At 35.6% G+C, this 16,186-nt stretch overlaps 1 protein-coding gene across 1 annotated transcript; it reads right to left on the reverse strand.

The window, feature by feature from the left end:
- Positions 1-573: 573 nt before the first annotated feature.
- On the reverse strand, positions 574-7,580 carry TRIADDRAFT_30944 (uncharacterized protein; the record flags this gene model as incomplete). The annotated part of the gene is made up of 3 exons (XM_002116469.1): positions 574-893; positions 5,458-5,717; positions 7,363-7,580. The coding sequence occupies 3 exons, from the start codon at positions 7,578-7,580 to the stop codon at positions 574-576; spliced, it is 798 nt and encodes a 265-aa protein (XP_002116505.1).
- Positions 7,581-16,186: the final 8,606 nt, after the last annotated feature.

The raw sequence follows: 16,186 nt of genomic DNA on the forward strand, positions 1-16,186 counted from the left end.
AACATTTACTGATGAATACTTTTGCAAGGTGATTAGTTATTAAGGTATAGTACAGTAACTGTTTAGAATGGTTTTATAACCATAACTAATTACTCTTAGTTTTTCAGCCCTTTTCCTCTCAGCAATCGAATACCTAGACTATTGTGATAATGTATCAATGATTACAAAATATAAATTTAGCGATAATTCTACTGGAATAGGTAGATATTCACTATCCACGAAATTATATAACGGATTTAATCGAAATAGAATCGATAAACGTATATTTGCTATATTAGCTATTTTGATAGCAGCAATACGGTCCGCTATACAGCAATAATATACTGAGTGCTGTACTGTAGGCACAGTATTAACTGCACAGTTTGCAAATACTTTTGGTTCGCTGATGAGAGATATAGTGAGCATAAATGCACAATAAGAAATACTTATGGTATTTTACTTATGATATCGAAAACAAAGCAGGTATTTTAATGAAATGTCACAATATATACCACTAGAATCTATTATAATTATTAATTCCCTGTCTTCTATTATGAGCCATTAATGTCATGATCATTATGATAAAATTATCTATCAGCAGATACTGACGGTATATTGCAAGATTATTCTTACTACCTCTTCCTCTAGAGCTTGCTCTCCAGCTGCTTTTATTTTCTTATCTTTACATCTTTTATTTTGAAACCAAACGCGTATAACTCTAGGATTTAGTCCTGTTAATTCTACCAATTTTTCTTTTACTGTTGAATCGGGCCTTGGATTACTCGCATAATACGATCTAAGCGTCTGCAATTGCTTCTCATTGAGTACCGTTCGAATTCTTGTTCCTTTCATACCTTTCCGTGAAGTTAATTGTTTCGATTTGGCATGCGTTGACTGAGACTTGGTATCAGTATCTGAATATTGAAAGTACATAAGGGAATGGTTATTACAATTTGTTTATTGTGATATTTTATAGGGCAAAAAGGAAGTAATGGAATTTATGATTGGTCTTCTTTGTCTTAAGCTAAGAAAATTATTATATCATTTATATTTACTTTTATCTAGGAATGTGCTCGACTAAATTATAGATGATATGGCACAATATGATATTACTTAGTATTATAGCTTCAGTTTCTGTTTTAATACACGACAACTGCTATATCAAGATTTAAAATCACTTGATGGCAGTATGGGCGTACGCTAAAATATTGCATTACAAGGCCGAGTCGATAACGATTGGGTAGCCGACAGATATGTGTAAAGAACTCGACCCTAACGTAGGTAACTCTAATAATTAGGTGCTTAAAACTTATTTTATGTACGAGTAAGAAAATAGTATTGCCCAATATTTTGATTCTTCCGTATTAATAATTATCAGCAGTGGTTATAGATAATTGTCACCGTCTGCTTAAAGAGTAATCAAAGAGCTACCTCTATTCTTCTAGTGTTTGATTTTAAATAGATCTTATCGTTGCTTATAAGAAATTGAAGATGTCAAATTACTAGTCAAATTGAATGAATTAATTATTTTAGGCTTAGATCGTTTGAAAACGTGATAACTGCCAGTATACGCGCCTTTGATAATAATTATTAGTATTTTTGATTGAGATAAACAGTATTAGCGAGTAATCATGTTGCGAAAGTTACACTATCGCAGTACGTACTTATAAATGTTGGGAAAATTAGAGCAATACCATTAATTTGTATTATGCCCTACCACTGCCGAGCACTATGATGTACCAAAAAGTAAGTTACTTAATGAAAGAGAGCCTGAGATCTATATTACGCATACTTTATCGCTTACGAGTTATGATTGAAAATAATGTTCAAATTATTCTCAAAATCGATTAGAAACCAACATTCTACAAAGACAAGAAATCAAGAAGGATCAACCTACTAGCTATTCCCCAAGTTTATTATACGCGTAAAGCAATATACGGATACTACCGAGACAATACAAGAACAACGTACTAACTATTCCTCCAATTTCATTAGAAATCAACATACTGCCAAGGCTTTCTTAAAGAAGAATAATGTAATCTACTAACTCATTTTCAAGTCTGATGCAAATCCGTATACTACAGAAACTCGACAAAAGAATTCCAGTTATTATGTGTATACTAGCTAAAGCAAGATACATTAAGAATAATCTACCAACTCAAGTCCGCCACAAATCCATAAGTTGTCAAAGATAAATTAAGAAATAATCCACCTACTATTTCTCTAACGTTCCGTTACAAATCCATATAATAATACGGCTGAAATAAACAAAAATAATCGGTCCGCTCATACTCAAGTTCGATGCAAATCAATATATTACCAAGACTAAGAAAAATCGAACAACTACCCCTCTAATTTGTTACAAATCAACACACCGCCAAGAATGGATAAAAGAAGAAGAATGTACTCACTGTTCCTTAACTCTGTTACAAAAAAAAAAAATGCTACCAAGACTAAAACAAGGATAAAGTAATCGCTATTCTTCAAGTCTGTTACTTATATATATAAATATCAATACATTGCCAAGACCCCATAAAATAAGAATAATGTGCTCAGTATTCTTCAAGTCCGTATGCCAATCAATATACTGCCAAGACTTGATAAAACAAGAATAAGCTGCCCACTGTTTCTCAGGCCTGTTGCAATTCAACATTCAACCAGGATAAAAATAAAACCGGAAGAATGTACTCACTATTCTTCAAGTTCGTTACAAATCAACATACTACCAAGACTAGATAACTGTCAGGCAATTGTCAAATCTATTATTATTATATGTAATTAATTACTACCAAGACTACATAAAACAAGGTAAATGCACTCACTATTCTTCTATTCCGTTGCAATTCAACAATACAGTACTACAGTTTCAAGGCTAGATAACATAAATAACGTATTAATCAATTGTCAAGTCTGTACAGATCAATCAACTACCAAGATCAATGTAGACAAATGTATCCACTATTTTTCATTATCTATCAACACATCTTCAAAATTAGACAATGCAAGTATAATCTACTAAATTATATCCTCTAATCTATTACAGACCAACATAATGCCAAAATAAAATAATGGATGAATAATCTACCCACTATTCCTCGATTCCATTGCAAATCAACATACTATCACGATTCGATAAAAGGAGTAGAGTATATTAATTCAACCGGCTACTTGTCAAGTCGGTTGGAAATTGATATACAGTTACACCAGACTAAAAATAATCTCACGACCATTCCTCCAATTTATTTGCGAATCAATACACTATCAAGAGCGGATAAAGCAAGAATAATCTATCCACCGTTCCTCAAGTCTGTTACAAATCAATATATTGCCGAAATTCGATAACACAAGAATAATCTATCCACTGTTCCTCACGTCCGTTACAAATCAACATACTACCAAGACTAAATAAAACAAGTATAATGTACTCACTATTCTTCAAATCCGTTACAAATCAACAATACTGTCAAGACTAGATAACATAAGAATAATCTATCAACCAATTGTCAAGTCTGCTACAAATCAATCTACTACCACGATAAGATTAATGCAGAAGAATATATCTATCCACTCTTCCTCAACCTTCATTATCCATCACTACCCTATCAAGACTAGACATAATAAGCAAAATCGACCAACTTATTTTCTCTAGTTCGTTACAAATCAATACATTAAAAAGACTCGAAAATACATAGATAACATGTAGAAGTAATGATGCAAATAAAAGCCCGACTATTATCTTTGCTTATTGTCTAGGGCAATCAATATCGCTCAACAATAAAATTGATATGGAAAAAGTTATCGATACCGCAATCTATTGTCAACTTATCCAACAATGGAATAACGAATAAGGTTATTGTCATGTTAAGTAATAAATTCCTCTATCACTAAATGCCAACGACAAACTATCTTATCTAAAGTTTCCTTGCTTTGATCTTGAGTAGGAAATAAGATAAAAACTTGGTTCGTCAACTAGCCCTGCGTTGGATGATGTAACAACGCAGTGGATCAAGAGCAAGCTGCCGGCTGTAGACTTGAAAAAGGTAGCAGGAAGATGTTTTGATCCTATTTGTACAGTATGAAGGGATCAACCTGGGTAGAATCAAACTGTTTGCTATTGCTATCCAATTGAGAATCATGTCGAAATGCCGCGTAATTGCTCAACAGTAATGAACGTTTCGATAGTAATAGATTAAATGCAGTAGGTAAGTTGATCTATGAGTCGATAGCATTGCTCTAGTCTACTTCCTAGTGGGCTATTCTGAAGATAGCACTACTATGATGAGTCTTAATGATGAAAATTGCAGCAATCGTTCGAACTGCTTTGTAGTTAGGCTGGATAGAATGTTATTTTCAGCCTACTGCCCACAAAATACACAATCTTCATCATTATCGTGTTGCTGTAAGGGCCAATCTTGCTATCAAGATCAATAATACGCGTAGATCACTGTTAACCAACCAGCTATTGAGTGTGATTTACCCGTAAAGTATGCAAAGTAGACCTGATTGCAAAGTCCATCGCTACTCTTTCAGTTCGATGAAATAAGCTTTCGAATACAGTATCGCTAAAGCCATGACGATGAGTTAATGATTCTCATCATTTGGATAAAATACGGGTTCTACTTGCAATAAATTATTACTGTAGTCGCTAATGACGAAAGGTATCACGATAGTCCAAGACCATCATCATTTCCACAAATACGGATTGTATTTGCAATGGATTCTTACGAGCGATATGATGATGATGGTCATGGTCATTTCCACCAACTACGGGTTTCATCGGCAATAAACTATCAATAAAGGCATTACGAAGATCAATCATTGCCACCCGATGCGACTTCTGTCTACAATGGACTATCGCCAAAGGCATCACGATGGCACTTTATTCAAGATGATTGCTAATCGGCTATGATAAACAGCATTACCCTAGTCTTTTAACATTGATTATTTTACTCCAACATTTTATCCCGGGTGGCAAGCTAATCTGTTCCCCTCCCAGAATGGAAGTTAGCTCTACTTAGCAGGATCACCGTATTGGTGACCAAAATGGATGGTCATGATCACGTATAAATAATTCATGGAATGATCGAGATCCATGTTGTAAAATGGCAATTTTGCCTATCCTTTTCATGAACGGAAACGCAAGACGATTAACATTCTATTACTTTCAGTTTCTAACTAGCGTCATAGATGGTAATATATCTCGACAGTTACGGATCGTAAACGTGTCATCGATCACCGTTTGGGATGGAAAGGGAAGACTCTTGCTACTCCGTGGATAAAGTAAAAGTTTACACTCCATGGATAAAAAGTCAATTCATGAATTGGTATTTTAATCTATTTTAATCTATTTTAATCGCCAGGATCAATATTATTCTTACAAGATTATTATAATGGCTGATTTCCTTGCAAATCAATAAAATCAATAGCTGAAAGAAATGTGATGAATAGCAGTCGTTAAAAACAACTTACCCTCAGGACTATCGGAATTTTGCCAATCGCTGTCCGCCATCGTTGATTGCAAGGTATCATGATTGCTACTACTACTCATTTTATTTAAGTAATGCTCTTTACAATATAAAATGTAAGTGTCGACGCCATATCGATCACCAGGAATTAGCTTGCGCATACAGCTATGACATCGGAAGCAATCGATATGGTAAGGATTGCCTTTGGCTCTCATGATAAATTCACTTGGTTCAAATATTCGGTTACACTTTGTACAACGATTATGGAATAACCTAGAATGAAACAGGTGAGGCAAAAAAAAAAACATCAGATTGAAACTTGGACCAGAAAGCTCGGCTATTGTCAAATGTCGTTCAAGGAATCCAAATCAAGAATAAAATGGCTGTGTGTGTTTTGATAGAAATCAACGTCAAACGAAACCGTCTTTGGATAAGGGTTTTCTATCTTGTCGCCATTGCAAACAGAAAAACGAAACGGATAAACTCAAAGAAGAGAGAGACAACATAGCAAGTAAAATAATAGCAAAGCGTCACAACAAGCCATATCCGCGGTAAAATGGGCCACAAGCATTAATAAGACTCCCCTAATTGTCTTGGTTATTGGATCCAAGTCCATTTAAATTGTCGAACCGGTGGAAAAAGTGGACAATGTATTGAATAATAATTGTTGCAAATAAAAGAAACGATTGTCGAAGTATACAGTAACCAATACGTTGACAATAATCATTGACAACGATGAGCATCGTCAATTTTTTAAAACATGGTGGATGATGATTGAAATCGGCGTTAGCGACCACCTTTATCTTGAAAAGATATTTTACGTACTCATGGCCATTAAATCTAGCCATTTCCTATGATATATGCAGAAATGCTGAGCCGAGGGAGAAAAGAAATTGTATTTCCGTTAACAGGGATATCAGTAGGACGATAGTGTTAGCTAAATGGAGTTACTGATTGCCTCAAGATGTTGACTACCTATGTACCGGATATTATGGTGATTGTATCCGATTTTTCAACGATTCCATTTCTCACTTTCATTCAATACTATCAACAGAATGGCTACCAAAATAAAAGAGTATCATTATCATGGCCTTGGGTAGACAAAATAAGATCATTATTTACGCAATGGAACAGATATGTTGCCTATACGTAATCATTCTACATCCAATGGGTCACACAGCAATAGTCAAAATAAACGGGAGGAAAAAAATTTCAATACAAGTGAAGTAATTAACTCAAAATTGAATTCTATCTTGATCGCTGCTAGCTTTCAATACAAGGAAAATAATGCATGGCAATGGATGTAGACGGATTGATTAGGAGAAGGAGGACTATTTTTTTCGGTCAAATAGAGGACAATTTAAGATTTGTTATCGGTTGAGAAAAAAATGGATTACCAACATTTAAAAGTGAAACATGTCAAAAAAAGACAATAAGGATAACGAATCATTGGCAGCATTTTGCTGTCACTTATGAACAGGAAATGGATATGGAAAATGGCGTGAGAGAAAGCAATATTAAAATTCGTTTTAGTGTGACCGACATAATACCGAAGGCGTTAACTTTATAGTGTCATGAAAATAAAGTATTTGCAGTAATGATTATGACTGAAAGTTCTTTCAATACATGCCAATAAGACTATAAACACAAGCTGGATAGAAAAAAAATTCAGACACAGACATCCACGCACACATCAAAAATTCAAAGGCAAAAAAAAGCCTCAACAAACTGGAGAATGCAACACTATCACCATGGATTCTACGCTTCTTCATGACTTTCCATGGGGCAAGTGATGGAATCAACTCAATTCAGCATTTTGTTGTAAAAATTTTTTTTTTTACCCTATTTGACAGCCGACTAGATACCCCATAGAGCTGTGCAAAACGATCAAGACATGTCGGCTATTATTCCAACTTACATTTTAAAATCTGACTTGCAGTAAGGTTTGCCATTTCGTAGGAAACATGTTTCTTTTTCATCTAACAGTTGCTGGCACGAAGCGCATTTTAAGCAAGCTGCATGATATTGCATATCAGGTGCAACCTGCAAGATGTAGCGATCGTTGATCTTGCCACCACAACCAGAGCAAAAAGGTAATTGATCTGGGCATTCAAAAAAAGAAATCAAAATGAGCATAGATATAGGATTGCATGTTAAAGTTGTAGGCTAAAGGAAAGAGTTAAAATAGTATGATGGAGATGTGGCATAATGGAATAGACTAGTTGATTGGTGATGAAGAGTGTACATTTGCTAGGATAACATGGGTGTCCAAGGATGGCATAAAAGACATGAAAATCTTCATGCCTTTTTGCCATCCCTTGAATGAAATTGGTAATCGTACATTAGGATAAATTGGTCAACTACAGCCACAGGATGGTGCCTAAAGTATCTTTCAACTTCTTTCCAAGATAAAAGCAAAACAACCGCAATAGCCATGTCCAATTGAAAACAATCGTCAAGCATCGGACAAGTGGACATGGCCTAGATGAAGACGAAGGTTATCGAGCCAAGAAGATATAGGCTGTTATAGCCATCCATGATCAAAATGGATGTTATCGACGGCGATCGCTCTGGATTGTTTGGTAACGAAAATGAATCAACTACAGCGTTATTGCAGTTAACAGATGGAATGAAATAAGGCAGCATAGAATTGAAAAGACGATCAACCATTTGTACGGCTGTCCTATCAACGGATGGAGAAACATTCATTCTCCATCTCTTGCAATTACTGTAACTGACGAATCAAGGCAGAAAAGATCAATATGAAATTCCAATGTTACATACTTTTGCTCTTGTGTGGAGCTTGCGTCTCCATGTATGAAAGAGTGTCGTAAAGGAGGATTTACCGCAAGTAGATAGGAAAAAAAATGAGCTAGTGTGATGCCATGATAGTTTACTTAATATTCCACGTGATGCTTGCCATTGGACTTGATTCGATCTCTCGCCTACAATCTATTTTCATCAGAATTACTTGCATTGAATACGAGAGGAAGATGATTGCAGGTGGTCCAACCTCCTTATACATTGTTTTCTCCATTGGAGACATACACTTTTATTCAAGACAACAGCAAAACAAATAAAAGCCCACACCGATGTGAGACAAGCACCAAAGGCTTGTATTCTCTTCCATCAAGGCATCCAATAGCCAACATGGCCTACAAGTGTGGACAGCAAGAGAGGCCATGCTGATCAAGACAAAACATTGCAATCTTCTCATTCATGCCAATGACAACTTGAATTCCAAATGCATTGATCAATGCCTTGCTACATACAACACTAAATACTGGCAAAGCCATCGTAAACCTGTCTAGGCAATTTGGCGACTGCATTGTCGTTCACAGTATCTTGATCGTGACGGTTAAAAACAAAATGTTGAGACCTATTCTTACTGTAGACTCCAACCGTCTTGTTCATTTCCTTAACTGTTGACCTTGTCGTACTGGTATGGACCAAGTGAGACTAACTTACTCGTTTCCAGTTGGCAACAACAGGCAATGATGGCGATGTTCGGCTTGGCTGAAGACTGAATCTATCCTATCCCTAACGCTCATCATGTCGTGTTGCTATTTTCCAACCGAGATGACTTGACTTCCTGTATTTGGAGTGCTGTGGGTACTCACTTGAACTGCCTTGCTCTTTCCCTTAACGTTGATCATCTTGTGTTATTATTGACCAACCGAGACGACTTGACTTATTGGGAGTGGTGTTGGTAGTAAAAACACAAGAAGAGGACCATGCTAGGATTAGATGTAGACTAGATCTGTCTTGCTCTTTTTCCTTTGATTATGTCGTATTGATACTCGTATCTTCCGACCGAGACAACCAGACTCATTTCGGGTAGCGTTAGCAATAATAGGAGAGTTGGCCAGGTCGTGTTGATATTTCCAAGTGAGGCTCTAGATTTATTTTTACATTGCCGTTGGCAATAACGGGAAAATTCTCCTTACGTTGATGATATCGTGTGGTGATATTTTCCTATCAAGACTCTTGAATTTGTTTCCAGTGCAGTTGTTGGCAATAACAGGAGAGTTGCCTATGCTCGATCAAACTATGTGTTCATATTTTCCAACCGAGACGACTCGACTTGTTTCCTATAGAGTTAAAAGCACAAGGAGAGAATGACTACGATAGGATTACCTAGCATTGATCATGTTATGTGACTTTTTTTCGACCAAGACCACTTGATTTGTTTCAAGTGGAGTTGTCAGTCAAAGGAGAAGAAGAACATGGTAGGGTTACGTTTACACTCAGATCTGTCTTTCTCCTTTTCCCTAATAACATGGATCCTGTTGTATGCAAGTTTTCAACCGAAACTATTTGACTGACGAATTTGAGTGAAATTGAAAATAGAAGGAGAGAATAAACATATAAGGGGTTAGGCCGTTAGAGACTGGCATCGCTACGCTATCATAGCGAGTGGGCACTGCTTAGTCAATCCAAGCGGCGATTGCCAAAATGAAACTTTCCATCGTCATGAATGAAATGGCAGATATAAAAAAATTGAGAAATTAAACTGAAATGCTGTACTCATAATAATCGAGGATAGGTATTCTTCATTTCTTTCCTATCGTAGAACGACATTGAAATGAGATTGCAATGACAGCAATGGAGGAGACGTTAACCGTCCTCGTGGTCATCGTTATCATGGAGCCTGGATAGTAGATGGATTCATACACTCATCCATTCTAACTATCCTTCTTGCTTTAAGATAGTGTCAAGACGTTGTCTAAAATGCATATTATTGACATGGGCAAGATGGCGGGATTGCATGCCAAATCAATAAAATCATCCATTCAATACAATTCTCGCTTGATTCAGTAAATTATTGCTCTCACGATTTCTTGTGCTCATCAAAAGGATGCAGGAGGGGGAGGGATGAATTAATCGGACATTGGATAAAAACAACAATAGGTGAGAGACAATCAATAACGGCTTTACTTAATCCGTTAGTCTTGCATTTCTTTCCATTAAAAAAAGAAAGACAAGAGCAAGAGAGACTCCCTTCTAATGCAAGCTCATTCATCTACTGTCCAAACGATGATTTGTGACTGTCAATACGTTGCAGACAAGGTGAAAAAAAAATCGACAAGCACGTCTGCTAATGCCTTGAATAGGCACCATCAATAGGTTATGATTCAGAGTTTTCCATTTGGAGCTTCTACATTATATTATATTGTTTTTATTTCCAGTCGAGCCCCATTGAAATATTGACTCAAGGTTAGGGTTACAAATGGAAGGAGATTACAATCAAGAATCCCACTCTATTATGGTAGAAAAATAGAGTCATAGCAGTCAAGGAAAAATCGTATTCGAATACGGTAGAAAAGTACAGTAAGAGTCAAGATTGAATCAAATTCAATTGTGGTAGAAAAATGGAGTAATACGGTAGAAGTGAGCGAAGAATGCTATTCTATTGTGGGTAGAAAAAGGGAGTAAGAGTCGAAAAAAAGTGTCTAATTTCAAGTTTGTAAAAAAATGAAGTAAGGAGAGTCAACAAAGTATCGTATTCTATTGTGGTAGTAAAGTGGAGCAAGAGTCAACTAAATGCCTTCTCCTTCACCATGAGGTAGCTGGTATTATAGAAAAATAAAATACAGATGCTAGTTTCTATCAGCACTGTCCTGCCACATTGAAAGATCTAACGAAGTGGACACCGCAAGATCAATCTGCTGTATAGCCCAATCTGTCTACAGCATAAGATGGCCATTATGAGTAAACATGTAGAGCCATTTTTAGCAAAGTGAACATTCTAAAATACGATGCGGTGGGTCGAGAGTACTGACTGATGTAGAATAAAATCAAACGCAAGCACTGCATAGTAAAAATATCAACCTAAGCGAGGCACTCCAACATATATAGTCTATCCTTAATACTGGCTTCTACTTTTAGAGTAAACTGCATCTATAGTACATACAAGAAAACACTACAGCTATCGTGCAACCGAAAGAGAGAATTGACCAATACTGTAGTCATGGATTCGAATCGATGCAGTCTAGCCTTGTAAACTAGTTTCTCCCGTTCTAGTCAAGTGCAGCTCTAGTAAACGAAATATTCAAAACGGAGTACGATCGATTGACAATCTACTAAAAATCATATATTCGAATCTAAGCGGTTTACCCCTATCAATTAATGTCCTGTTTTAAAGCTCGTTGAGTAAAGTCCAGCTATGGCACCATAATATACCAACAATAAGGTGGTGCAGTTAGTGGCCACCATTGACAAAGGCCATCTACTCAAATCGAAACTTTCTATCCGTCTAAACTAACTCCTACTTTTATAGTCAGAAGCAACTGTAATATAATTTACCTGTATATTCAAAATAGGTTGCAACCGATTCAGAACCTGGCTATCTACTAGGATGGAAGCATTCTATCCGATTATGTACAGTAAAACACTTTCCACTTTTAAACTAAAGCTCAAATTGAGATCAACGCCATGTTCTCCAATTGAAAACATTCTACGTGTCTCATAATAATTGCTACTTTTAGAGTTATGTGCAACTCTAATACACTATTCGTACACTCAAAATAGATTGCAACCGATTGAGAACCTGGCTCGATAATATTTACTCAAATGGAAGCATTCTATCCGTCTAGAATGGCTTCTACTTCTAGAGTAGGTATAGCTCTCATACAATATGTTCATACGCGCAAGTAGATTAAATTTTAAGTTGCAACCGATTAAGAACCTTAGCCAAGGTCATCTACTCGAATCCAAACTTTCTACCGCAATTAAAAGTCATATTATTATAGAAAGTTCAGCAGACGCAATTCAGCATCCTAGTACGATATGTTGAGAACATTGGTTAAGACTATATGAGTATACTGTAGAATCAGTCAGAGTCAACTAGACTGTCATTATATTGTATAGGAAGAAAGTCAAATCCTGCTAAACACTCAAAACACGATACAATATATGAAATAAGGAGAAAAATTTCCTTTTATTGATTTTAACCTTACCAAAGCATGTATCTGGCCCCTCTACGTACGCCTGGACCCTTCTCTTATAAAACTTTATCTTAACTTAGAACGATAATTAATTTTAATGGAACGATTGACATTTAAACTATTTTAACTACTGTAATTAACAAAAACAGTGTTGCAAAAGAGTTACGAGTGATCGAGATAATCTATTTCTTCAGTAGGAAAAAAAATCTCTTCCAACTGAATTGCCAGCTCTGAACGAGTGTGATCCAACGCAACTCCTTACATCGATTCGATAATTACTAGCAACTCATTATTCACAAGCAGTTTACAATTTTTCAATATTGTCTACGCTGTTGTAAGACTATCATGCTATCAGTCAGACACTAAACGCAAAACAAATACTATATCAATGTCTATTCCGGGTAATTTTCTTCATCAATAGGGAATCATGATCCTTTGTGGTCTCAGTACGTGCAGCACTCACTATAAAGCATCAACATCCATAGGCCATATTAAGCTTACTGGGCGAGTATTCTATTTTAAATAGTTCCATCAACTCATTTACTTTATCTAAAGTTTGAAAAAGTTGAAAAGTCAATTAGAATAATGTCACAGCATGCATCCTATTCTATGTTCGGCCTGAAAGCACAGCTAGGCGACTTAAAGCCACAGGACACTCTTTCCGCTTTTATTACCTTCATCGTTGAAAGCAATTTCAGTTAGAGTACCCGCCGAGCCCATTGAGCCTTGTAAAACTGTAGTTATGAGCACAAGGCTTCTCTTTGATACTCGATGTGGATTCATATGTTCAAGTTGCTAGCTTAAATTGAATAATGGATTGAGTAAATATCCGATAGAATGGCGTTAATAGTATAGGTGTAAGTGTCGCCGTGACAGTCGACGAAATAAAGATAGGGCTTCTCTACAGCTTACCTCAATATTCAGCGTCGATGCATACTTTCAAGCTATTAGCCTAAATCGATTAACGGATTGAGTAAGCGTCCGATACAATTAAGTATAATAGCATAGGCGTTCGTGTCGGCCATGGCAATAGACGAAATAGCGATAGGGCTAATCGACAGCTTGCCTCGATATTCAGTAAAGACGCAAACTTTCAAGTTATAAGCCAAAATCAGTTAACGGATTGAGTAAGCGTCCAACACAATTAAGTGTAATAGTATAAGTGTTACTGTCGGCCATGACTATAAACGAAATAAAGATAGGGCTTATCTAGTTTTGCCAGGAACTTATCTCGATATTTGGTATAGATGCATAGTTTCAAGTTTTAAGCTAAAATTAATTAACGGATTGAGAAAGCATCCAGTAGAATTAAGTGTTATAGCATAGGTATTGGTGTAGGCCATGACAATAGACGAAATAATGATAGGGCTCATCGGCAGCTTAAGTCGATATTCGGTATAACTGCATATGGTACCAAATTGAATAATAGATTAAGTAAGCATCCGATAGCATAATGTGTTATAGCATCGATTATATTCTCGCCATGATAATTGTAATGACCGAGTAATAATCTCCTGCTACTACTGTTGGTTCGCCTACGTTACTCAAAATTGGAGTTAACAAATATTGAGTAATTCCCTAATGTGGCACACGAAGGTCTTGTACTAGAAACAGTGCAAGTGCACCGTTTCATCCTATTCGCCAACTACTATACTCCTACAATTAACTGAAATCATTACAACGACGGACGAAATAAGGATAGGGCTTATCGACAGCTTCTCTCGATATTCGGTATAACTACTTGCTCAATTGAATAATGGGTTGAGGAAGCATCCGATAGAATAATGTGTTGTAGCATAGGTATTAGTCTCGCCATGACAATAGATGAAATAGCGATAGGGTCTACTTACAGCTTATTTCGATATTGTTTCTAGATGTATACTAAATGGAATAATGGATTAAGTAAGCATCTGATAAAACATACAGTAAAGTTACAGCATAGGCATTATTTAGTCTTGCCCAAACAATAGACGAAATAGCAATATGGCCTCTTGTCATCACATTAGTCATCCTATAGAATCCTATATTAGAATACTAAGTAGAGTTCTGTCAAGTGCATCATGTCACCCAACGTTAATCCTATCTCAACAATTATCATCAGTAAATCCGATTCGATAGCATGAAATAGGATTGATCAACGTCATCAATCAATCCGATTTAGTATGCTGTCATAGCTAGTTAAAATGTTGCGTATACTGATATAATCCAATTGTAAATAATAATGCTGTAGCAAAGAAGGCAAGGTAACGGATAGGCAAAGATCATGCTTTGCTCCATTGATTTCGATATCCGACCGGCGTTTTCATACATTACTCCTTCTACTTGGTCTGCTTCATCGTTGCTTATACGCTTACTGTTCATGAATGATTAATTCTATCCTTCAACGGTTATGAGTAATATTTCTAGGTCAATGTTGTTGTCTAGAAGAAACAATAATGCGCAGATTTGATTTATATTATATTCAGATAGATTTAGAAAGGATTATTTCATCAATAGAAAAGTAACTGAGTGATCCACTAGACGAGAGATAATAAATTGAGCTAAATAGCTAATAGAATAGTAAGCTATACGTGTTGATCAAAAAGTCATCTGTAGGATAAAGGTGGACAAGTACTCATTATATCAATACAGCAACAATTATTAAAAGAATAGTTCTACTTACTATCAAGTTGCGAGCTAGCATTGCTGAATCAGTGACACTAATTAATAATTAATCACTTGTTTTATATTATCTTCTTGTGCCACAACAACCTTTGGCTGTGATAGTCATATACGTCAATTTTATTGCGGAGTAGATCAGTATCCATGCTCATTTCATCTGTGTAAATTGCTGAATCCATTGTAGGAAGATGAAATTTAAATTTCATATTAAATAGATGAACTTATTTGTTTTTAAACTCGAAACAAAATTTTAAAGTCTCATCCAATTATGTAGCTTAAAATATCAATCATCAATTAATCATTAAATTACATTAATGCGATTGTACGTGTGTCACTCTGTTGGTACATAACTATCGTAATTAGCTAAAACCATTGCAATGCGCGACTACTATCTAATTCAAATATTGTGAACTAGAATTTAAATTGCCCTTGCTGTTAGTTTCCTACAATAGCAATTTATACCAAATATGCTCCAGTCTACTACAATAATACTCGTGTTTCGTATTACTTGTCTTGTCTAGCATTTAAATTATGGATTTGTATCATATTAGCTGCTATTATTTTATACACCTTAGCTATTCTACGGCAAGGTAACATTATAACAGTATCTGACTTCTTTAATAGCTTTCGATAATATAATATTTGTAATTACTATTGCTATTATATTAATAAGTAAGTAATATATGTCAATGTCGTATCTATGCAGATATTGCCTTGGATGCATCACTTGATTGATTGAATTAATTTCTTCTTTTCCGCTTGACTAATTATATCTAATACCAGTATCAAATGATTGAACAGCAAAAGGATTTGTTTATAAATATAGTTACAGACATATTATACCCATACCTTACAAGCTAATGTAGACACTTGCACTTTCATCCATTAATTAGAATATTTTAACTGAATAAAAAAGAAAACATAAGATTCCAGAAGAATTAAGTTCCAATAATAATTAATTTTTTTTATTATTTAATCATCGTCGCGAATTTTATTCTAATCGTAATCCATACATCCAATACTTTCTGTTTAGTAAATAAACTCTGCAATATTAAAGAACCCGTTAATATACACTAGATAACAAGCTCGTCAAAAGGCCTCAGTAGATGATATGTGTGTCATCTCAAGCGAATA

This window comes from Trichoplax adhaerens, genomic scaffold, assembly GCF_000150275.1.
Source record: "Trichoplax adhaerens TRIADscaffold_15 genomic scaffold, whole genome shotgun sequence".
Taxonomy (NCBI): Eukaryota; Metazoa; Placozoa; class Uniplacotomia; order Trichoplacea; family Trichoplacidae; genus Trichoplax; species Trichoplax adhaerens.